The following is a 24868-nucleotide window of genomic DNA, read 5'->3' on the forward strand; positions in this document are numbered from 1 at the left end:
GCAGGTGAGAAAACAAGGCAAGCTGGTGGGAAAACCGTGAGCTGAACGTGGCCCTAGCTTGGTGTGGCAGAATCTGGAAAGAAGGCGAGGACCCTAAAGAATTGGAACGGTGAGAGGAGGGGGAGGGGCGGGGTTCTGGGTTCCACATTCCACACCCCTTCCCCGCTTCTTTAGCTAAGCTTTTGCCGGGGGCTGGCGGGCCTGGGGGGCGGCTGGGCGGAGAACGGTTCCCCGGCGACCGTTTCCCAGGCAGACTCCAGGTGGAGCGGCCACACTGCACGTGGCATTGGGCCTCCTTGTGCCCTGGGTTTGGGGCGACTGGGCTCTGTCTCGAGTTCTGGGACGGAGCCTTGGGGAGTCATTAGGGTGAGCTGAGAAATGCGAGAAACTCAGAAAAGAGCAAATGTGGGGCTGACAGATGTCCCTGCCAAGCCTCATAGTAGAAGGTCTGGACTCCATGCGAGCGCCGGGGGAGGGAGAACATCTGCCTGGTTCTACTCTCTAGAACATCGCTAGTTTTATACCCAGTAGTTATTTGGTTTGAAGGCTCTTGGACAGATTTTTAAGATAGTTGGCTTACTCCAGCCCCTTGTTTTCATGCCTTGACCACAAAATACCAGGCCTTCTGTTACATCACGGAAAGGAAACACCCATAGTAAGAAATTGTATTGATGTTAGTAGGTTTGGGGTGCCATTGCTGAATGAACCCAGCTGTAGTTGAAGGGGATCATCAGAGATATTATTGGCGGGACCAGGATTAAGGACAATCTGGGCCCACTTTGTGAACAATCACTTTTTCCTTCTCCCTCTCTGAATTGCACCATTTGATTCATAGACTGTGGCTGTGGATTCCTTAAGTTATTGAGGGTGGTGTTACTTTGCAGACGACTGGCAGAGAAGTTGGCTACCATGGAATCACCAGAGGAGCCTGGAGCATTCATGGATGAAAACTACTTTGTGAACTACACTTTCAAAGATCGGTCACACTCAGGCCGTGTGGCTCAGGGCATCATGAAACTGTGTCTGGAGGAAGAGCTCTTTGCTGACGTCACCATTTCAGTGGAAGGACGGGAGTTTCAGCTCCACCGGCTGGTCCTCTCAGCTCAAAGCTGCTTCTTCCGGTCCATGTTCACTTCCAACCTGAAGGAGGCCCACAACCGGGTGATTGTGCTGCAGGATGTCAGTGAGTCTGTTTTCCAGCTCCTGGTTGATTATATCTACCATGGGACTGTGAAACTTAGAGCTGATGAGCTGCAGGAAATTTATGAGGTGTCAGATATGTACCAGCTGACATCTCTCTTTGAGGAATGTTCTCGGTTTTTGGCCCGCACAGTACAGGTGGGGAACTGCCTTCAGGTGATGTGGCTGGCAGATCGGCACAGTGATCCTGAGCTCTACACTGCTGCCAAGCACTGTGCTAAGGCCCACCTAGCCCAGCTGCAGGACACAGAGGAATTTCTCCACTTGCCCCACCACCTACTCACTGATATCATCTCCGGTAAGTTGAAGGCGGGGGCATATCATACCCAGTGCATGTTCTAGTTCAAGAAAAAGGAACCCTCAGGCTTCCTGGTGTTAGTTTACAGTATTGCTGGGAATTTAGATATCTTCTGAAAGAAATTGAGTTGAGATTAGTGTAGCTGCTGTCAGAGACTGAGTCCCCTTTTGAGGAAGACTCCAGGAAAAGGAGCAGAAGGTAGTGAGGAAATATTTGTATGTATACTCTAATCTCCCCTGTGCATAGGTGTTCTTTTTTTTTTTTTTTTTCCTACTTCTGTTTATTTTAAATATATTTATATTGATTTCAGAAGGAGAGATAGAAACATCAATGATGAGAATCATTGACTGGATGCCTCCTGCACACCCCCTACTGGGGATTGAGCCCGCAACCCAGGCAAGTGCTCTTGACTGGAATCGAACCTGGGACCCTTCAGTCCACAGGCCGACACTGTATCCACTGAGCCAAACCAGCTAGGACCATAGGTGTTCTTATCCATCCTGCACTCTGCATGTACCTGTTACCTAAGTAAATTTATGATGAATGATGGATAAGTCAAGATACCTAAAAACAACTTTTCTTTTTTTAAAAAATATATTTTATTGATTTTTTACAGAGAGGAAGGGAGAGGGATAGAAAGTCAGAAACATAGATCAGCCACCTCCTGCACACCCCCTACTGGGGGTGTGCCTGCAACTGAGGTACATGCCCTTGACCGGAATCGAACCCGGGACCTTTCAGTCCACAGGCCGACGCTCTACCCACTGAGCCAAACTGGTTTCGGCAACCTAAAAAAACTTTAAAAAATATATATTTTTTTATTGATTTCAGAGAGGAAGGGAGAGGGAGAGATAGAAACATCAATTATGAGAATCATTGATTGGCTGCCTCCTGCTCCCTCCCCCCACTCCCCACCTCGGGGATGAAGCCCACAACCCAAGGGCATGTGCTCTGACCAGAAATCAAACCATGACATCCTGGTTCATAGGTTGACACACAACCACTGAGCCATGCTGGCTGGGCCCTAAAAAAACATTTTAAGTGATGGGCCAAGTTTAGGTTACAATCCTGACACTGCAAGTGAGATATACACATACTTTAGGTGTGAGCTCTGCAGCCTACTGGCAAATGGGAGCATATCAAACCACCCATTTTGATTAAAAGGCAATTTGAGATTTTCTCATACATGTACACATACATACGTGGTAGTAGACTAACAAAGTGGTTCATGTATTTAAAGTCCCTGGCTCTAAATCTCCCTTTTGGATTGTCAGAGTGCCGTTGACCATGCCTTTCCTCTGGGTCTCAACAGATGGAGTTCCATGTTCCCAGAACCCAACAGAGGCAATAGAAGCCTGGATCAATTTTAATAAAGAGGAAAGAGAGTCTTTTGCAGAGTCACTCAAGAGTAGCTTGAAGGTAAGGCAGGTTTCCTTGGATTGGGACACTACACTAACCATGTATTACACCCGTCAGTTGGGCTGGCCGTTTTGATGACTGGTGATTGTCTCTGGCTTGAAGTTGATAGGAGCTGGGGGAGAAGGATATGTGTGCCTCTGAGCTCCAAAGCTCCTTGAGGGAACTACTTTCATCCCTGCATTAACAATCCTAAGCACCCTTTGTCTGCCTCACCAGCTCATGATAGTTTTAAGAAGCTGAAAGGATGAGTGCAACAGATTCTCTGCCCTGGCATAAAATGCCTGAAAGACAGTGACTGGAGGAGAGTCAGGGACACACAGAAACTGGAGGGGAGCAGGCTGGAGCAAAATACAAGTGTGTGGCCTAAGACCTTAAGGCGTTGAGTCTAAGCTGAGCCTTAGCCTAGAACCGGTAGATATCATTTATAATTTTAATTTTTCCAATAGGAAATTGGGGAGAACGTGCACATTTATCTGATCGGGAAAGAGTCATCTCGTACCCACTCACTGGCTGTGTCCTTGCACTGTGCTGAAGATGACTCCATCAGTGTACGTGGCCAAAACAGCTTGTGCCACCAGATCACTGCAGCCTGCAAGCATGGTGGAGACCTGTACGTGGTAGGAGGGTCCATCCCACGGCGCATGTGGAAGTGTAACAATGCCACTGTGGACTGGGAGTGGTGTGCGCCCTTACCCCGGGACCGGCTCCAGCACACCATGGTGTCTGTGCCCGGGAGAGATGCTATATATTCACTGGGTGGCAAGACACTGCAGGATACCCTCTCCAATGCAGTTATCTATTACCAGGTAGATTATAACATCTGGATAGAGACAACACAGCTAGAGGTGGCTGTGTCAGGGGCCGCTGGAGCCAATCTCAACGGGATCATCTACTTACTAGGGGGGGAGGAGAATGACCTGGACTTTTTTACCAAACCTTCCCGACTCATCCAGTGCTTTGATACAGAGACAGACAAGTGCTACATGAAGCCCTATGTGCTGCCCTTTGCCGGCCGCATGCATGCAGCTGTGCATAAGGATCTGGTGTTCATCGTGGCTGAAGGGGACTCCCTGGTATGCTACAATCCCCTGCTAGACAGCTTTACCCGGCTTTGCCTTCCTGAGGCCTGGAGCTCGACCCCACCCCTCTGGAAGATCGCCAGCTGTAATGGGAGCATTTATGTTTTTCGGGATCGATATAAAAAGGGGGATGCCAACACCTACAAGCTTGATCCTGCCACTTCAACTATAACAGTCACCAGAGGCATTAAGGTGCTGCTTACTAATTTGCAGTTTGTGTTGGCATAAGGCCGTGGAGGGAAGAGCGGCTGACTTTTGTCCTCCCCTTTTCCAGCACCTACCCATCCAAACTGAAGTCTCCAAAATCCCAATTCAGAGTACTGTGATTTTGTGGCACATGTTCAAAAGGCAGCACTCAGCCCTTCCCTGAATCCATAGGGGCAGCCATTTGGGGGCTCTCTAGACTGCCACTGCTCAGCTGGCTGCTTGAATGAGAACAGGTCAGCCTGTTCTCTGCCATCCCTGGTAGCCCTGTGCCTACCACAGATTGCTCAGAGCAAGCCTCTCCTCGGATCTTACGTACAGCCTCCCCTCTTTACCTGATCAGTGTTAAATATAAGCACCCCTGACCCCAGGACAAAAGGAAAAATGCCCCATCTTTCTTTCTTCTATAGTCTGCAAAGTTATTTGGTAATTTTTTCACAAAGAATTAGGTGTTGAAGAATTTTCCTTCAGGCTTTGGTTGGGAGAATGGACAAAACTGAAGGTGTCCTTCACCAGCAAGACTCAACTCTAAAATTCTGGACATTGTGTCTATTGCTTTCTCATCTGTCTGTCAGGAAATGTTTGCTTTGGTTTGATTTTTGGCTTACTCTAAGGGATAAGCCAGAAAAAAGTATAAAGGATTATTTTTTATTAATAGCAGAACCATTTTCAAACTCAAATATATAAGGTCTCTACTCTTTTAAAAGTTCTAAGTCCAGTCAAGAGCTAGAAACTGTTCATACAAATAAAGTTTCTAGAGGGATATGTGTGTCTGTTTTGAATTCTGAAAGGGTGACTTCCTAAGGGAAACTAATTACATGCACACGCATTTCTAAGTCAGCCACAACCCTGATCGAATACCATATTTCCTTTTTTTATACACAGGATTGCGGCTCCAAAAGTGAGGGGCCAGTGAATTGAGATTCTGACTGGCAAAGAGCCAGAGCTGAGTATTTCTTCTCTTCCTAGTGTTAAATGTCTTTGAGTTATGGTGCTAAGTATCACCAGGTGCAACGGTAGGTGCATGATAGATTTCTTTGACCTTATTCAAAAAAATAAGACACCCTCAGCCCTATCCCACATCCCATACCCTGCAAATAAAAGCCGGGCTAAATCTTTCTAGCCATACAACAGTGTTATTTCAGGAAAACGAAACCATGACGAAGGGAGAAAAATTACCCATTACTTAGCACACTTCTGTTACGTTGTCTGGGCTTAAGCCCCATTGGTCCTGTTAAACATTTGCCTTCTATTGCCAGCAGGTTTGTCTTGAGTTCTTTCTAATCCACATACTTCATGTCTGTGATGTGTGATACAGCTCCTTCTTTGCAGTTATCTCCTTGTGGAACTCTTTGAGAATTTCAAATTGGCCAGGTCTGATATAGATGTGTGACCGGATCTTGGCGATGGCTCGTACAGCCTCCTCTGGGCTCCAGTTGTACACCTGAAGTACAGGGTTGGGAAATGAAAGAAGCTGGTGTAAAGTGTCTTGACCTAATGACATGCTAATGGGCTCCCAGAATTTCATTTTTATAAAAACTCCATTGGGCGAGGGGTACTAAAAATCATGTTCCATATATTATAAGGGAGAGCACTTGAGCACTCTCAGTTAACCAGCCTCAAATTACAGGCCAGGGGGACAAGTCAGTCTACTTAATTCTTGCTCTGCCAAACTCTGGCAAAAGAAGGTTGAACATGTGGAGCTCAGATCCTAAATCCAAGCCTGCCAAGGCCTACTAGGTGTCCTCCCTGAGCTGGACCAGTGGGTAAAAGTTTCCTGGAAAGAGTAGATGTTTTTATGCAACTTGTCACCATAACTAGAAAAACAACACTTTAAATTTTACTGGTAGGGTTATCTTTGTGTCCTAAACTTACTGGTTTAGAACACAACCGAACCAAGAAAATATAGATTCTAGCCTGCAGGTTCAATTTTCACTTGGCCCAAAATATCCTCCTGAGACCCTGTTTTCAGCAAACAGTCCTAATGACCAATGCTTTAGTATTGTTAAATCACATACTCCCAATCCACAGTAACACAAACAAGGCCAGGTGGTTATCTTTACATTTCCTTTTTCCTTAAACTATCCACATGACTTAGTAAATGCTCTGCAGGGACCAGACAGGTAACAAAAATGAGCTAAGCAGGGGGCATACAATGGAATGATAAGAGTATCTGCTTCTCAATATTTTTACTAGTTAGTGTCCCACCTGCTGATCGTAACAAATTGATAGGCAAAATTCCAATGGATCCTGTTTCTAGAAACAAATGTCCAAAACTACTCTGAAACACTTGAAGAAATCTGAGTACTATAGAGCCGTAAGTGATCAGCACTATTTACAGTACTAGACATGCTATTTTTAACAAGTGTTTCCAGCCCTCAGCTGGTGTTAATATCCTTTGCAACTCCATTTATTGAGTGTCTGCGGTAAGTCAGTGCTTGACATACTTTCTCATTCAAACTCCATAACACATTTAGTTTAAGGAAACAGCATTGGACAGAGAAGCCACTTTTGCAAAAGGTCACATAGCTGGCAGGTGGCAAAGCCACAGGTCAACCTATTTACAAAGCTCAGGTACTTTCCACCTCCCAACAGTCTGAAACTGGGGACATGGCTCCTTCCAGCAAGGCCCACCTGTAGACTAGGCTACTGAAGTTCTGAAAATCGCCTGTAAATGGGACCAATCCAGAAAGACCTCTCCTACCTGAATCAGATACGCTGCCACCATAGTGGCACTTCTGGAGCGCCCAGCCTTACAATGCACGTACACACTCTGGCCCAGAGACTGGTACTTGAGAGCAAACTGAACTCCTTTCTGGAGGTTAGTCAAGGTTGGGATTCCAGTCATGTCTATTGTGCTGAGTCGCAGCTGCTCAACTCCTACTTTCCTCCACTCCTGTGACCAGGTCCACCAGGATAAAAAGAATGAAAAAAGCCAGATGTTAGTGTTTACTACACTGTGAATAAACTGTTTACTGTTTTCTAACAATTCTTCCAGAAATATTTTGTCCTCCCCTTTTCCAGCACCTACCCATCCAAACTGGAAGTCTCCAAAATCCCAATTCAGAGTACTATGTTACTGAATAAAAAATTTTAAAGTATGTTTTCTTTTAAAGTATGTTTTTATTGATATTTTTAGAGAGAGGGCAAGAGAGGAACATCAGTGTGAGAGAAATATCAATCAACTGTCTCCCGAACACATGAATACACCCCTACTAGGGATGGAGCCCCAAATCTGGGTCTATGCTCTGACCGGGAATCAAACTGGGGACCTTTAGGTGCATAGGATGGCGCTCAACCAACTGAACCACACCAGCCAGGGCCAGAAATATTTTTGCAATGACTGACCTACATGGTTGGTCTTTCACCAAACAATAACTATGCTGCTGAGTTAGAATTATGTCCAAGATTTAAAGTGTTCTTAAAGTGCCCTTTGGGTATTTGAGTTTTTAACTGCGAAACATTAGCTACATAAAATTCATCTACAAAAGTTGTGAAACTGTCTCTTTGCATAATCTTGGTGCCTAAGCATTAACCTAAGCTGCGGGGTTGGGCTACTATATTTTGCGAGAGCTTTCTATTTCTCTGTCCATAAGTCTCTTTTTACCACTTTTTTCTTGAGAGGGTATGTGGTAGAAAATAGAGTTAGCCCACAGAATCAGCCGTTGGTCAGACAGCGAAAAAAATAAAATAGAGTTAGTTCCCAGCCGGTGTGGCTCAGTGGTTGAACATCGACCCATGAACCAGGAGGTCATGATTCAATTCCAAGTCAGGGCAGGTGCCCAAGCTGGGGGCTTGGTCCTCAGTGGAGGGCATACAGGAGGCAGCCAATCAATGATTCTCTCTCATCTTTGATGTTTCTATCTCTCCCTATCCCTTCCTCTCTGAAATCAATAAAAATATATACTAAAAAACAAAATAGAAGAATCAGAAATAGAAAAAAGGCCTCTGGCAAACTGAGCAACTTTTTTTTTTTTTTTTGCTTTAAGCCTTCAGATACTCTTGTTAATCTCTTTAGCTATAACCAGAGACTTTAGAACTCTGAATGAAGGTCAATACAGCTCATGAAATTAGCAAACAGCTTTGCAGCACGTAGCTTATGCTTCAACTGGAGGCCCGGTGCACAACATGTGTACACTAAGGGGAGAGGGGTGTCCATCAGCCCCGCCTGCACCCTCTCACAATCCAGGACCCCTCGGAGGATGTCGGACCGCCACCAGGCAGGAGAGGCTTCTGCCACCGAGGTGGCTGCGTGAGCCTGGCTGAGCGAAGCTTCCCCTGTGAGAGCGCACTGACCACCAGGGGGGCAGCTCCTTGCATTGAGTGTCTGCCCCCTGGTGGTCAGTGTGCATCATAGCGACCGGTCATTCTGCCGTTTAATTGATTTGCATATTAGGGTTTTATTATATAGGATTACATCAGAAATTCCTGGAGTGCTTGCAAAATATTCAGATCCTGGGACCCAAGCTGAAGTTCCTGAGTTAGACTCTCTGGGGCTTGTACCTAGGAATATGATATTTTAAGGAGCCTGATAGATCGTATTACAATGTGAGGACCACTGCCTTGGAGATTTCTTTTTTCTAGGCTAGTGGGATAATATAGTTATTTAAGATGAATGTCAATGCCTCACAACCAGCAACCACACGCTTTCTATGATTCCTCTTGCTCCACAGGGCTGACCACACTAAGGAACATTTATCATTCTGGCTAATAGCTTCTGAGGCTTTATGGCAAAGTACTTTCGGAAATGGAAGGAACTGTTACCCATTCTTTAAAATGCATGCCATAAAAAAAAAATGCATGCCATCACTAATCAATATATTTTAAATGTGAGTCACACATGTCTTTAAGGTTTAAAAAATCTACGGGTTGAAATTACAGCATCGGCATCAGGCCGTGCTAGTACAGTAAACAAGAAAGATAATTGTATAGTGCTAACAGAGGTAGAGTTCCACAAGCATTCACACTGAATGAAAATTATGTTTTAGGCCTGAACTTCGTTATGACAGTACTTTGTAACTCCACTACATCTCTAACACATGAATGAAAAGACCCTCAAGTCAGAGTCAAATTAACCGGATGCAGTTTTTCAATGGGTTTTACGATAAATGTACTCTTCGGGAGTGGGGGGTGGCTTTTCTTCTCAAAGTTTATAGGGCCTCTGTCTTGCATGCCTAGGGCAGCGCCTCATCCATACTTAGTGCTCAGTAAGTGTTGAATGAATGAAATCAGCAAGCCAAAGAAAAGTTGCCTTTCAAATTTGATTACTGGTTCTTTTTTATCAATATATCTTATTGACTTTTTACAGAGAGGAAGAGAGGGATAGTTAGAAACATCGATGAGAGAGAAACATCCATCAGCTGCCTCCTGCACACCCCGTACTGGGGATGTGCCCGCAACCAAGGTACATGCCCTTGACCAGGATCGAACCCGGGACCCTACAGTCCGCAGGCCGACGCTCTATCCACTGAGCCAAACCGGTTAGGGCTGGTGACTGATTCTTAATTACCGAAGTTAAAAATACATTCGTGCCCAAAGGGGTAACCAGACGTTGTCAACTCTACTGTTAAACGCCTTTCACAAACAGTTTTTGTTTCACAATTAGTTTCTACCTTCGGTCGCAGCCATTTAAGCTGAGAGTACCAGACCCTGCTCTTCAGGGGGGCAAACAGGCCTGGACACCGGTCTCCCGGCCGCGGTCCCCTGCAGCACCCCGGCTCTCCCGGCTCGGCCACCGTCCCAGCCCCCGGTCACGGTCACGGTCACGGTCACGGCCCCGGCCCCGGCCCCGGCCCCGGCCCCTCACCTTCGCGGAGTGGCACAGGAACCTGGTTTCATACTCCTCGTTCATGGTGATCACTCCGCGCACGTTCTCGTCCTCTACCAGCTGCCGAGGTAAAGAGGGGGCTCAGAACAGGCGCCGAGGCCCGGGGGCCCCGCACGGAACAGGCGCCCAGCCCGGCGGCCCGGCCCCCCGGCCCGCTCACCCGGCGCGTCATGCTCCGCAGCGGCAGCGCGCCCAGCAGCACCGTGCGGTCGATGCGGTTGTACCAGTCGCGGCGCGCCCGGCCCGGCACCCTCCCGCGGACCATCGTGTAGAGCAGCGTCGGGTAGAAGAGCACCCGGGCCAGGCCGGCCTCCAGCAACGTGCCGGCCGCCATCCCGCCCCACGCGGCCTGGCGCAGCAGCGGCCCGTCCGCCGCCGGGCTCGCGGTCGGCGGCCGCGAGGAGAGCCAGGAGGGGGACGAGGACGGAGGCTGCGAGTCGTCCGAGGCCTCCCGCGAAGGCGACGCGGCGGGCGCGGGCCCCTCGGGCGCGGAGCCCTCCGGCCTGGCCCCCGAGGTCTCCGCGATGGACACCGGGGATCCCCAGACCCGCTGCATGGAGCTGGAGGAGGGGCTGCCGGCCTCGGGGGAGGGACCATGGCTCCCGGGGCGGGACAGCAGGGCCCCGGCCGAGGGAGGGCGCGTCCGGGGCCAGAGGCCCGTGGCTGTTCGGCGAGTCAAACTGCGACCCATGCCCGTGGCCGGCGGCCCTCCTCCCGCGGGAGGGGGCTGGGGCCCGGCTGAGAGGGGCCTGACCCCGGCGGGCGGACCTGTGACCCCGGCCGGGGAGGCGGGGACCTGGCCAATGGCCTGGGGGCCTGGGACGCTCCGAATCCCGGCGGGAGGGCGGGGCCCCTGACCCCAGGTGAGGGTGTGGCCGCTCCGCGGAGAACCTGGGTTGATAGGGCCTTTTCCACCCCCCACCCCCCATCTGCCTGAAGTCCTGGCTCCCTCCTCCTGACCCAAATGCATATTAGGGAAAAAATGTAAGATCTATAGTGTATTATGAAAATGCATTAATACACCATTAAGAAAAATATGATACGCTTAAGTGTAATACCCACAACCTACAAAGATGTAATGGTTGTAAATAGTTGTCTGGGATATGCATCTGGTGCGTTTAAGACAGGTTTCTGGGGACTAATTTCCCCCTCCCCATGTGGGAGTCTGTCCTTGTTCTTCAATAAATTTTCAGCCCTAGCTGGTTTGGCTCGGTGGATAGACTGTCAGCCTGTGGACTGAAGAGTCCCAGGTTCAATTCTGGTCAAGGGGACATGCCTGGGTTGTGGGCTCAATTCCCAGTGTGGGGCATCCAGGAGGCAGCCGATCAATGATTCTCATAATTGATGTTTCTATCTCTCTTCCTTCCTCTCTGAAATCAATAAAAACATATTTTAAAAAAAATTAAATAAAAAAATTTCCACCTTTGCTATACCGTCAAAATAAATAAGTAAAAATTTACTTTAATCATTTATAATCCTACCACCACAAACACAGTACATTAATTTTTCTCCAATTTTCTTTTTTATTTGTACCATTTAAAAATTTTACAATAACTTTATTGAGATATAATTCACATGCCATACAACTCACCCATTTTTTTAATTTTTTAAAAAAATATGTTTCCTACCTTGGACAAACCTCTCTAAGAACACCTCTCTAATAATTCCCCTGGTAGAATTATATATAGATCTAATTTAAATGAGTATTTTAGATGAATATTGTCTAATTATAGGAATGGATGAAATTAACTGCCCAGAAGAAAAATTGGAACTTTTGGATAATAGCAGATACTTTTGTTCCTGGTATGTAAATGTTATACTAGATGCAGAAAAACAAAACTTGCCAAACAGCAAAAAGACTCGGATCATGGTGGCTCAAAAATTAGAAATGATCCAGAATACTTTTTAGCAAAGACATATAGGATTTGACTGCCTCCCATTTACCTGCCTTTTTAAAAAAATAATATTAATCTGACCTTAAATGCCATCTAAGCCATCTAAGGTTATGGTCTTGCCCCATCCCCAGTGGTCCACCTGCTCAGCAAGACATGCTGACAGTGAGACATCCTAAGAATGAGCCTTCCTAGCACCGTGGGACTCCATTATCCAATCAAAAGGTTGGTCATCAATGCATCCTTTGGATTGATTTATGACCAAAATAGGGATGTGTAGACGAAAGGGGCCACATGCTAACCTGACAAACTCAGGGAAGGCCTGCATGACATTCTTTTTTTTTTTAATATATTTTATTGATTTTTTACAGAGAGGAAGGGAGAGGGATAGAGAGTTAGAAACATTGATGAGAGAGAAACATTTATCAGCTGCCTCCTGCACACCCCCTATTGGGGATGTGCCCGAAACCAAGGTACATGCCCTTGACCAGAATCGAAACTGGGACCCTTCAGTCCACAGGCTGACGCTCTATCCACTGAGCCAAACCGGTTAGGGTGACATTCTTGCAAACTCAAAGACCTAAAGTAACCACAAAGGCTGGTCTGAAATTAAACTTTAACTAAAGCAGTTATTGTGTCCTAGATACTGTCCTAACGTCCTAGGCTAGTATCTTCACTGACAAAGTCAACCTTTACTTAAACTGAGCCAGTCTTTTTGCATCCTATCTAATAATAGACAAATATGCAAATTGACCTCCGACACATCCACAAGCCACGCGCACAGGCCACACCCACCATCCAATCAGAGCGAGCATGCAAATTAACCCAAACCAAGATGGCTACAGCCACAGAGAGCAAGGTTTCCTAGGTAACAGAGGAAGCCAAGCTTTCCGCCTGCCCTTGCCAGGCCTAAGCCTCCACTCAAGCTACAAAGTTTCAATTATAGAAGGTAAACAAATTCAAACAAATGGCGGCAGAATGGAGCTTGAGAGAGCAGGCCAGGGTTGCCGCCGGTAACAGGGGAAGCAAAGCTTTCCGCACACCCTGGCCGGGCCCACCCGCCTAAGGCAACAAAGTTTCAATTATAACCCCAACACAAATGGCTGCCGGCCTTGGAGGGAGCCCCAGGCTTGGCTCCACTCCAGGCTACAAAGTTTCAATTGTAGAAGGAAAATAAATTCCAGATACCAGGGCCTCCACTTGGGTTGCCAGGGGGTGTGGCCAGCCTGCAAACCACCACAGGCCCCTCGCTCAGGCCGCCCCACACCCCAAGGGAACCCCCACCTGATCCGGGACACCCTTCAGGGCAAACCAGCTGGCCCCCACCCCTGTGCCAGGCCTCTATCCTATCTAATAAAGGAGTAATATGCAGATTGATCATCACTGCAATACACAATATAGCTGCCCCCATGTGGTCAAAGATCCTGCCACCATGTGGACACAAGATGGCCACCACAAGATGGCCAGCAGGAGAGGGCAGTTGGGAGGCACCCAGCCTGCAAGGGAGGGCAGTTGAGAGGGACCAAGCCTGCAAGGGAGGGCAGTTGGAGGTGATCAACCCTGCAGGAGAGGGCAGTTAGGGGTGACCAGGCTGGCAGAGGAGGGAAGTTGGGGGCAAACAGGCTGGCAGCAGAGTGGTTAGGGGGTGATCAGGCTGGCAGGCAGAAGCGGTTAAGGGCAATCAGGAAGGCAGGCAGGCAAGCAGTTGGGAGCCAGCAGTCCCGGATTGTGAGAGGGATGTCCGACTGCCCGTTTAGGCCCGATCCCACCGTTTAGGCAGTCGTACATCCCTCAAGGGGGTCCCATATTGGAGAGGGTACAGGCTGGGCTGAGGGACAACCCCCCTCCATGCACGAATTTCGTGCACCGGGCCTCTAGTCTACATATCCTTGAAATGTCCTGGTAATTGTAACTTCCCTTTTTCCGGCCCCTTGGGCATAACCTAATGTGCCAGGGAGCCAGGACAGATACCACAAATTCCTTCATTGTTATCATGTTAATTGTTCCTGCACCCACCTAAGTACGTGTCTATCATTTTACTTTTTATCCAATCCCAGAGGTTTCCCCCCCTTTGCTTTGTTTTCTCCCACCTCTCTAGTCTATCACCAATGGATTGAATGTAACCCACCTACGTCCCTCCTTTGATTGTAATGTATAAAAATAGAAGAAAACCCGCCATGCTCTGGAGCATTATCTCAATTCCTTGAGGTTCTGCTTCCCAGCAATTGTTGACATGCCACGGTGCTCATATTGTGCAGGAGTGGTTTCAAGAACATGAGGGAGACTTTACCTTGCTTAGGTGGCCCCCACAATCACCAGATCTCAATCCAATTGAGCATTTGTGGGACGAAGTTAAAAGAGCCATCAGGCAGCTGGTTCCACAACCATCAAATCTCACAGAACTGGACAGTGCTATTCATCAGGCATGGAGTCAGATTCCTCGCATCACCTTTCAACATCTCGTGGAGTCAATGCCAAGAAGAATCGTCGCAGTATTGAAGGCAAAAGGTGGCCCAACGAAGTACTGATGGGGTGGTCATAATCATCTGGCCACTCAGCATATATATATATATATATGTGTGTGTGTGTGTGTGTGTGTGTATTTATATATTTATATATTTACATATTTATATATTTATATATATATATATATATATATTGATTTTACAGAGAGGAAGGGAGAGGAATAGAGAGATAGAAACATCTATGAGAGAGAAACATTAATCACCTGCCTCCTGCATGTCCCTTGCCCTTGCCTCCTGCATGACCCTTACTGGGGATCAAACCTACAACCCAGGCATGTGCCCTGACTGGGAATCAAACCATGACCTTCAGGTTCATGGGCCAAGGCTCAACCACTGAGCAACACTGGCAGGGCCTTTTTGTTTTCTTAATCCTTACCCAAGGACATGCTTAAAGAGAGAAAGGGAAGAGAAACATCAACAGGTTGCTTTCTGTATATGCCCCAATGGGGAATACCTGCAACCCAGGTATGTGCCCAGACTGGGAATTGAACTGGCAACCCTTTGTTGCACAGGTGTACAGGTCAATGGTTTTAGTGTGTTCACAGAGTTGTGCAATCATCACCACAAACAGTTTTAGAACATTTTTATCATCCCTCAAAGAAACCCCATTCCCATTAGTACTCACTCTCCACTTCCCCCCAAACCAACAGCCCTAGGTAACCACTAATTTATTTTCTGTTTCTATAGATTTGCCTGTTCTGAACATTTCAAATAAATGGAATCACACAAAATGGCTTCTTTTACTTAGCATAATGCTTCAAGGTTTCTCCATATTGTAGCATGTATCATAATGTATTTCTTTTTATATTTCATTGTGTAGATATACCATGTTTTCTTTTCTCCATTTATTAGTTGATAATAATTTGGGTTGTTTCCACTTTTTGAATAACATTGCTGTTAACATTCATATACAAGATTTTTTTTGTGTGTGTGTGTACATATGTTTTCATTTCTCTTGGATATACCCCTAACTGCAATTGTTGAGTCATATGATATCATTACGTAGTCTATGTGTACCATTGTAACCCTAGCTGGTTTGGCTCAGGGTATAGAGCCTCAGTCTGTGTACTGAAGGGTCCCGGTTTTGATTCCAGTCAAGGGCACATGCCAGGTTGTGGGCTTGATCCAATAATTTTCTTTCATCATTGATGTTTTTATCTCTCTCTCCCTCTCCCTTCCTCTCTGAAATCAATAAAAATCTTTTTTTAAAAAATCATTGTAATCATGCTGATAAAAATTTGTCATGATTTTTTTCACTAAATGTTATACTATAAGCACTTTTCATGTTATTACATTGTCTTTATCATTTAAAATGAACCTAATTGCTATACCATAAAGTAATTATTCTATTATTAGATATTTAGGCTATTTCAAAATTTTTGTTTCCAAACATTTCCAGCATGAAAAGTTTTTAATTGAATTTATTGGGGTGACTGGTTAAAAAGGTATATAGGTTTTAGGTGTACAATTCTTTAATACATCATCTGTACATTGTATTGTGTGTTCACCACCCCAAGTCAAGTTTCCTTCCATCATCTTTTATTCCCTCTTTACCCTCTCCTACTTCTCCCCCACGCCTCCTTTCTACATATTATATAATTTTTCTACATATTATTTCTACATGTCCTACATTTAAATTACTATAGTAGGATTGGTTCCTAAATATGGAATTACTGTGTCAAAGAATCATTTACAATTTTTGCTTTATATAAAGTACATAACCTAAAAAGTTCCATTCTTACCCCAAAACCCTCTCTTCAAACTACAGATTTTTATGCATATATTTTTACCATCATTTTGTTATGAACATTTTCATAATAAAATAAATTAAAAACAGCCGAAACCGGTTTGACTCAGTGGATAGAACGTCGGCCTGCGGACTGAAAGGTCCCAGGTTCGATTCCGGTCAAGGGCATGTACCTCGGTTGCAGGCACATCCCCAGTAGGGGGTGTGCAAGAGGCAGCTGATCGATGTTTCTCTCTCATTGATGTTTCTAACTCTCTATCCCTCTCTCTTCCTCTCTGTGAAAAATCAATAAAATATATTAAAAAAACTAAATTAAAAACAGGAAAACTGAACAGGGAAAACTCATATAACTGCCACCTAAATCAGTGGTTCTCAACCTTTCTAATGCCACGACCCTTTAATACAGCTCCTCAAGTTGTGGTGACCCCCAACCATAAAATTATTTTTGTTGCTACTTCATAACTGTAATTTTGCTACTGTTATGAATCGTAATGTAAATATCTGATATGCAGGAGGTCTTAGGCGACCCCTGTGAAAGGGTCGTTCGACTCCCAAAGGGGTCGCGACCCACAGGTTGAAAACCACTGAGTCCTAAATGCTACAATTAACATTTAATTGTTTCTTTTTTCACATTTACCCATCAATCCATCCTATTTTTGATACATTTAAAATATACATTTTTTATAAAAGTTGACTCATCCTGTTATTTACTGTTCTGTTACCTTTTTTGTCACTCTACAATATAAGTATTGCCCTGACTGGTTTGGCTCAGTGGATAGAGCGTCAGCCTGCGGGCTGAAGGGTCCCGGGTTTGATTCCGGTGGAGGGCATGTACCTTGGTTGCGGGCACATCCCCGGTGGGAGGTGTGCAGGAGGCAGCTGATCGATGTTTCTCTCTCATCGATGTTTCTGACTATCCCTCTCCCTTCCTCTCTGTAAAAAAAACAATAAAATATATATATATAAAAACCCCAATATAAGTATTATGCCATGTCATTAAAGATAGATACCTATTTAATTTATCATTTTCAAAGAGTTGCACATTATTCCAATATATGGCTTTCAATTCAACTTACAGTTTTTTATTGAGTGGCCTGTATATTCCAGACAATATTCCAGCTCTTGGGATACATCAGTGAACAGCACCAGGGAGGGTTGCTGCCCTCTCTTCTCTTGCCTTTCCTGTATGAACTGTAGTTCGGAATAACCAAATATCCCTGGTTGGTGAGGGAAGGTTCTTCTCTATAGCAGCCTCCCTGTTAATAAATGCGGAAGAAATAATAAAATTAGAAATTCAATATTTTGCATTCCAGCTAATAAATGTGGAAAGAATGAGAGAATTAGAAACACAGCATTTTGCAATCCCTGGTGAAAAAACTGATTCAGTCAATGGTCATCAGTGGACAAAAGCATGAGATGAAAAGCTGATAGGAAACGCCCACGGAGGGATCAGGCTGAGGCCACCTGAGCTAATTAATTAATCTCCATAGGGATGGAAGCAGGACAACCGGACCTCACTGGCCTCCAGGAGTGATGCAGCGTGATGTTCACAGCACCAACTTCAAAAAAGCCCAAGAATCCATTTAAAATTCAGATGTTTAGCACTTTCCCTCTCAGGCGTGCATATTTACTTTTCTGTCCTAAACTCAAGGGTCCCCACAGGACTTGCAACCTGGGAAACAGTGGACAGCAGCAGCCTGTCTCAGGCTAACCCCCTGAACTTGTCTCTAACACCCCCTTTTTCTGACTTTTCAGGGAGCTGACAACAGCTCCGCCTAGGCTCTCTCTTGTTGCTTCTTCTTTCCTAAGCCCTTCCTTGTTTCCCTACCCCCAGCTTTAATCAATGTACTCTTATTTTTTTTTATTTTTTTTTTATTTTTTTTAAAATATATTTTATTGATTTTTCACAGAGAGAAAGGGAGAGGGATAGAGAGCTAGAAACATCGATGAGAGAGATACATGAGAGAGATACATCGACCAGCTGCCTCTTGCACACACCCCACTGGGGATGTGCCCGCAACCAATGTACATGCCCTTGACCGGAATCGAACCTGGGACCCTTCAATCCGAAGACCGACGCTCTATCCACTGAGCCAAACCGGTTTTGGCTAATCAATGTACTCTTAAGAGACAGTCAGCCCTAGCTGGTTTGGCTTGGTGGATAGGGTGTCGGCCTGCAGACTGAAGGGTCCCAGGTTCGATTCTGGTCAAGGGCACATGCTCGGGTTGCAGGCTTGATCCCTACTGCCTGCAGGAGGCAGCCAATCAATGGTTCTCTCTCATCACTGATGTTTCTATCGCTCTCTCCCTCTGAAATCAATAAAAATATATTAAAAGAAAATTCAGACATTTAATGGTGACATTAATTGTGGCAATGTATGTGACAACGTTCTACAAGCTATAATGGTCTTTAATTTTTGGATGTTTTCAGTAAATTACACATAAAACTATTACTATGGTCATATATTGACATAATAAATGTATATTATATGGTAAACTACAGAGTATGATTAAGGACTATGACAGTGTAGAACTTAGAGGCTAATTGTTCCGATCCGTATGATACCAGAAAAACTGTGTTATTTATTTATTTTTTTTTCCCTCCTAAGGGGAAAAGTGGTGCTTCCAACACATGGGAAAGCCCTTGAGGCTTCTGCTTGGGAGTCCACTTGTTTTTTTGTGGTAAGGTAGGGTATAATCAGTATTTGTGGGTATAAGAACTATTTGCTCTGGTGAGCCAGATAATGTTACAGAAAAATCATTTGCAAACCCATGAGTTATTTGCATGTTGCTGGTGCCAAAAGGTCTCAGAGCTAAGTTTTATTTGTATTTCACTGTCCCACAAGGTGTAGAACCTGCTGAATAACTGACGTTAGTCTTAAAAAAAAAAATAACCACAAAACTATTGCACTGTTGGTTTTTCATCTAGATCCTGGTATCCCTGAGTCACTCTGAAGGAGAACTTTAATGTCCTAACCTGAGTTGTTTACAAGTTTTTTTCTAGGGAAAGAAGTTTAGGGCTGGGCCATCTACGGTTTCTTAATAGAACCCTTCTGAGCTTCCCGGCGCTAGGAGGATTTTGGCAAAGTTGTGGGTTCAGACAGCGTATCATCCCGCTAGAAAGCACTCCCCTAATTCCGAAAGCTTGCAATACATTCACATTCCACAGCTCAGTGGATTAGGAACAAGGCAGGGACCCTGTTGCTCATCTGCTAGGGTAGAAATGAGGGTTTGTCAGGTGCCCCAGGCTGGCCAAGCACACCATTCCATTCAACTCATTCATTCATTCATTCATCCAATATTTTATTGTGCTCATCGTCAGTGCCAAGCAGGGGTCCTTGGCCAGCAGGTCATCCAGGGCTCCTGTGGGTGCAGTGCCCAGAGCCCAGATCTTCAGGTTCCCAGGCGGGGTCTCCCCACCTTTCCCTCCAGGAGAGCTCGGAGACAAAGAGATGCGCCCCGGCACCTCCCAAACCCGAGGGTTCCCCGCGGCGGCGGCCCGGGCTTTCGGCGCAGTTGCTTCTCCACTCCCCGGCCCGAGGGGGCGCTGCAGCGCCGGGCACTCGGCCCGCCCCTGGGCCGCGGCGCGCTCCGCTCGCATCTGCGCTTGTGGGCGGCTCCGCGGTGGTACGTTCCCCTCGCCGCCCTCCCCCCCTCGGCCCTCCCCGCCGGTGGTAGGTGCCGGAAGTGCCGCCATTTTGGGGTGTTCTGCTCTGGAGGCAGCGGCGGCGGCGGCGGGACGCGGAGGCTCCCCGGGGACTCGGCCTCAGAAGCGAGGCGGCGGCGGCGGCGGCTGAGGAGGCGCAGGCAGCAGCGGAGGCAGCGGCGGGCTCAGGTGCAGCCGCTGGTGAGTGCGGCGGCCGCGGGATAACGGGCCGCGGGTGGGAGGGAGGGAAAGGAGGCAGGAGGGAGGCGCCGCGGGGCGGGTCCGGTCCGGGCGGCCGCGGGGCACCAGGCCCTCCGGGCGCGGCCGCTCCTCGTTCCCCGCGCCCCGGGCGGGGGGGGGGGGGACAGATCCGTGGTCTCCTCCCGCGTGTCGGGGTCTCTTGCTCCCCGGGTGCCGCCGCGCTGGCCCGGCGCGCGCCCCGCCGCCCAGGGAGACCCGCCCTCGTGGCCCCGCTCGCTCTCCCCGCGCCCTTTGCCTCACCCTCCGGACCCAGAGGCTTCGTTCCCTGCCGAGGGGGAGCGCCGTCCTCCTTTTTTTTTTTTTTTTTTTTCCGGCCTCCGTGCCAGACCCAGGCTGCCTGCCCGGGACACCCTTTCGCTGCTCCTGTCGGCCCACGTGTTCTCGGTGCTCACCCCTCGAGGGCCGGGACCCCTGCCCCTGGAGGGCAGCGCCTCTCCTCCGAAGGGCAGCCTCGAGCGCCCGGGCTGCTCGTCCCAGATCCGCTAGGGCCTCGCTCGGCCCGCCCCCCCTCCCCCTTCAGGTGCTCGCCCCGTCGTGGCCTAGAAGCGGGGCTGAGTGTCGCACCCGGAGCGCGGGGAGCCCGGCGGAGAGCCTTCTGCTGTGGGCACCTGGCTTCGGGGGTGAGGCCGGCGGCGCCTGGGCTGTGGTCCTCGGGTCCGGATGTTGTTTGGATTCTCCGAAGACGGTTGCACGAGCTCGTAAGGAGCTCTTCGTTGGTCAGCCGCTCATCCTCCTAGTTTGGTCGGAGCCCGTTTCAGCAAAATGGACTCTCTCTCTCTCGCCGGCAGAGTTGATGCTGTCGGTACTTGCATTACCCCCGAGGAAAGAAGGCTGCGGAACAGTTTCTAAGGAGCGTGGGGTGCTGTCGTGTCCGCAGTGTGAGAGGTTCCAGACACACCCAACGGCTCCTTTACGGGAACTTCACGCCTTTTAAAGGCTTTTTTTTCACTCTTTGATTCTCTAGAATGGGGAGGCTTTTTTTTTTATTTTTTTATTTTATCGCATTCTTCCACCTTTTCCACAAGTGTTGGGGTGGACTCGTTCCAAGTGTGGCGTCTGTCTCCCAGAGTTCTCTGCACGCTTCAGTCTCTTCTGAAATTCCCGGTGAGGAAGGAGGTGTGTTTCCCCGCGGAGAGTCGCCCAGGGCTCTTTCTGGTGGAGCGTTAGGCTCCTCTCGGCTCAGGGCTTTGGGTAACTCCCAACACATGGCTGTTTTCTTCTGCCTGTTTGTGAAGCCCACGTGGAAAGTCACAGAGTTAACCGTAGCATGCAGAAGCTATTGCTTCGGTCACCCCACACCCTCCATGTCAGTTTTTATAGTCTTCCAACTTGACAGTGTGTGGTTTCTGATCAAGAGCTGGACAAGGTTGAGTCGGACCTTTCAGCTGCTGCTTTAACCGGGAAGTTTATGGTTCCCCCCCCCATTGGTTCCATATTTCCTGTTCCATATTGACTGTATGTATGCCACCTGTTTCCATTAAAAATGACTGTTGGGCCCTAGCCGGTTTGGCTCAGTGGATAGAGCGTCGGCCTGCGGACTCAAGGGTCCCAGGTTCGATTCCGGTCAAGGGCATGTACCTTGGTTGCAGGCACATCCCCAGTAGGGGGTGTGCAGGAGGCAGCTGATGGATGCTTCTCTATCGTCAATGTTCTAACTCTCTCTCCCTCTCCCTTCCTCTCTGTAAAAAATCAATAAAATATATTTAAAAAAAAATGACTGTTGGTCACACTGGCTGGTTTGGCTCAGTGGATAGAGCCTCTGCCTGTGGACTGAAGGGTCCAGGGTTTGATTCTGGTCAAGGGCATGTACCTCGGTTGCAGACTCATTCCCTGGCCCGGGTTGGGGCGTGTGCAGGAGGCAACCAGTCGATATCTCTCTCTCTCACATGGATGTTTCTCTCGGTCTCTCCTCCTTTTCACGCTCTAAAAATCAATGGAAAAAATATCCTCGGGTGTTGATTAACCCCCCCCCCCCCCCCCCCCCCCAATAAATAAGTAAATGACTGTTGGCCAAGAGGATAGGCCTCAACTTCTCTCCAACCATTCTTTTTAAAAAAAATAGATTTTTTTTATTGATTTCAGAGAGAAAGGGAGAGGTAGAAACATCAATGATGAGAGAAGAATTCATCAGCTGCCGCCTGCATGGCCCCTACTGGGAATTGAGCCCACAACCTGGGCACGTGCTCTGACTGTGAATGGAACCGTGACCTCCTAGTTCATAGGTCTACACTCAACCACTGAACCACCCCAACTGGGCCAACCATTCATTCTTGCCTATGGGGATTTTCTTCTAGATACTATCTCTCAGTGTCTGGACTTAAAATCCATTAGCAGGTGGGGCTCTTAGAGGTAGAATACATATTTTCCTTTTCACTTTTTTTTTTTTTTACTGTCTAAAGTTTTACATATGTCTCTTTTTTTCTGCTTGACCCCCCCCCCCCCCCCACTCCCCAGTCAGTCCCACCCCGGGCAAGCTCCCACCGCCACACTGTCCCAGTGTCTGTATCCAGTGGTTATGCTAATATGCACGCATACAAGTCCTTTGGTCGCTCTCTAACCACTCCCTCCCTGTTCATCAACTCTTCACCTTTTTTTTTTTTTTTTTTGTATTTAAAAAAAAAATATTTTATTGATTTTTTTTTTACAGAGAGGAAGGGAGAGGGAGAGGAATAGAGAGTTAGAAACATCTATGAGAGAGAAACATCGATTCAGCTACCTCCTGCACACTCTACTGGGGATGTGCCCACAACCGAGGTACATGCCCTTGACCGGAATCAAACCTGGGACCCTTCAGTCTGCAGGCTGACTATCCACTGAGCCAAACTGGTTAGGGCCGTGGTTGGCAAACTGCGCCGGCTCTCGAGCCACATGCGGCTCTTTGGCCCCTTGAGTGTGGCTCTTCCACAAAATACGGCCTGGGCGAGTCTATTTTGAAGAAGTGGTGTTAGAAGAAGTTTAAGTTTAAAAAATTTGGCTCTCAAAAGAAATTTCAATCGTTGTACTGTTGATATTTGGCTCTGTTGACTAATGAGTTTGCTGACCACTGGGTTAGGGCAACTCTTCACTTTTTAGATGAGGAAACCAAGGCCTCCAGAGGTTAAGTGACTTTGCCCAAGGTTACATAGCAAGTCTCATCAGATTTTTAAAAAACAGTATCATGCAAATTGCTCTTTAAAATATGATGTAACGAAAAGGGCCCTGAGCTTGAAGTTAGAAGGCCTGAATTGTAATCCTTGCTCTGTCAGTTACTAGCTATACATCCTTGATCAAGTAATTGTTCTGAGCCTTTTATTCTCATTTGCAAAATGGAGAAAATGTGTCTACCTCACACAAGGTACTAATCGAGCTTCAGTGCTTTAGCATGTGAAAGTGCCTGCGGTGTAATAGGTAGACAGTGAATTTTTGAGTTAGCTGATTTGTTTATTTTTATAAAGTTTCTGTTTATTATTACAGAAGTTACAGATTCATTATAAAAAATACTGGTAAGCCAAAAAGGCAGAAACTCACCCTAGTCCCACCTCTCAGAGATAATTATTGATATTCAGACTTTATCTTATCATCCTTTTGATATGCTATAGAAATGCTTATTTTACCAAAAGAAGCTTATCCTAGTAACAATTTTGTGTTGTGTTTTTAAGATTTAATAATAGGTGATAGGCATGGTTTAACAACCACATTTTAAATAGTGTTCTGTATTTAACAGCTCCAGCACAAATGAGGTAGGTCAGTGGATATCCCAGTATAGGAGAAGAGAAGTTGTTCTTTTAAACATATGCTGACCTGGAAGAGGAGGAGAGGAAGGGCACAGACCTAACATTTATTGTATGTCTGCAGTATGATTTAAAATAAAAAAAGATTTGGGCTCTGCTGCCAAATGTGGAGTGTGAATCCTGAATTCCTTGCCCCTACCTGTGAATGCTACTGCAGCTTCTTTAACTTAGTTTGGCTCTGAGGCTGGACCTAATAAGTGCTTTGGAACGGGAAAGAGAAGAGTTGTCACCTGGAGGCCAGGATAAATTTGGAAGAAATAGGAGCATTAGGCTCCTCTCTGCTCAAAGCTTTGGGTACTACCAACAAATGGCTGTTTCTTCCTGCCTTTTATTTTTTTAACAGCTTTATTGAGATATAATTCACATAACATAATTCAGTGGTTTCTTGATATAGTAATGATTTTATAATTGACATATATACAACAAAATTTGCCATTTTAACCAATTTTTATATTTGCATTTTTATTTGATAAAATCACATAATATAAACTTTATCACCCTTGTTTTGTTTTATAAAATTTTGTATTTATTTATTTATTTAAATATATTTTTTATTTCAGATAGGAAGGGGGAGAGAGATAGAAACATCAATGATGAGAATCATTGATGGCTGCCTCCTGCATGCCCCCTACTGGGGATCGAGCCCACAACCTGGACATGTGCCTTGACCAGGAATCGAACAGTGACCTCCTGGTTCATGGGTGGAGGCTTAACCACTGAGCCACGCTGGCCAGGCTGTCTTTATTTTTTGAAAGTATTACAGATGTCCCCCCCCCCCCCCTTCACCCTCTCCACCCTGCTCCTGCCCTCTCCCCAGGCCTTAACCACACGCTATTATCAGTGTCCATGGGTTATGCACATATGCATATAAGTTCTTGGGTTGCTCTCCCTCGCCCCCTCCCCCTCTGAAATACGACAGTCTGTTGCATGTATGCTTCAATGTCTCTGGTTCTGTTTTGTTTGTCAGTTTATTTTGTTCATTGCTAACTTTTTAAAATTT

The 24868-nt window shown here is 46.7% G+C and overlaps 3 protein-coding genes across 8 annotated transcripts in view; 2 read left to right on the plus strand and 1 right to left on the minus strand.

Annotated features, from left to right (window-relative positions):
* Positions 1-16: 16 nt before the first annotated feature.
* Positions 17-4531, plus strand: KBTBD4 (kelch repeat and BTB domain containing 4). Of its 2 annotated transcripts, none has more exons than XM_028153435.2 (4): positions 17-109; positions 885-1498; positions 2811-2917; positions 3364-4531. In XM_028153435.2, the coding sequence occupies exons 2-4, from the start codon at positions 910-912 to the stop codon at positions 4222-4224; spliced, it is 1557 nt and encodes a 518-aa protein (XP_028009236.1). In that variant the 5' UTR covers positions 17-109; positions 885-909; the 3' UTR covers positions 4225-4531. The 2 variants fall into 2 exon arrangements, with proteins under 2 accessions (XP_028009236.1, XP_028009235.1); XM_028153434.2 differs by having other exon boundaries at positions 44-109; positions 836-1498.
* A 759-nt stretch (positions 4532-5290) lies between these two features.
* PTPMT1 (protein tyrosine phosphatase mitochondrial 1) lies at positions 5291-10842 on the minus strand. Its single transcript, XM_008146982.3, has 4 exons — positions 10188-10842; positions 10007-10087; positions 6905-7096; positions 5291-5644 (listed from the first exon to the last, which is right to left on the minus strand). The coding sequence occupies exons 1-4, from the start codon at positions 10716-10718 to the stop codon at positions 5495-5497; spliced, it is 954 nt and encodes a 317-aa protein (XP_008145204.3). The 5' UTR covers positions 10719-10842; the 3' UTR covers positions 5291-5494.
* Positions 10843-19974: 9132 nt separating this feature from the next.
* CELF1 (CUGBP Elav-like family member 1) overlaps positions 19975-24868 on the plus strand; it is a 76866-nt gene continuing 71972 nt past the window's right edge. For 3 of the 5 annotated variants that reach the window (XM_028153442.2, XM_054725617.1, XM_028153439.2), the window contains exon 1: positions 19981-20038. The gene's annotated coding sequence lies outside the window, so the exon portion shown is untranslated. Of the gene's footprint in view, positions 20039-24868 lie in introns of all 5 variants that reach the window. The other 2 variants (XM_028153447.2, XM_028153448.2) reach the window with 2 other exon arrangements.

Source organism: Eptesicus fuscus, chromosome 13 (assembly GCF_027574615.1).
Source record: "Eptesicus fuscus isolate TK198812 chromosome 13, DD_ASM_mEF_20220401, whole genome shotgun sequence".
In the NCBI taxonomy this organism is placed as follows: Eukaryota; Metazoa; Chordata; class Mammalia; order Chiroptera; family Vespertilionidae; genus Eptesicus; species Eptesicus fuscus.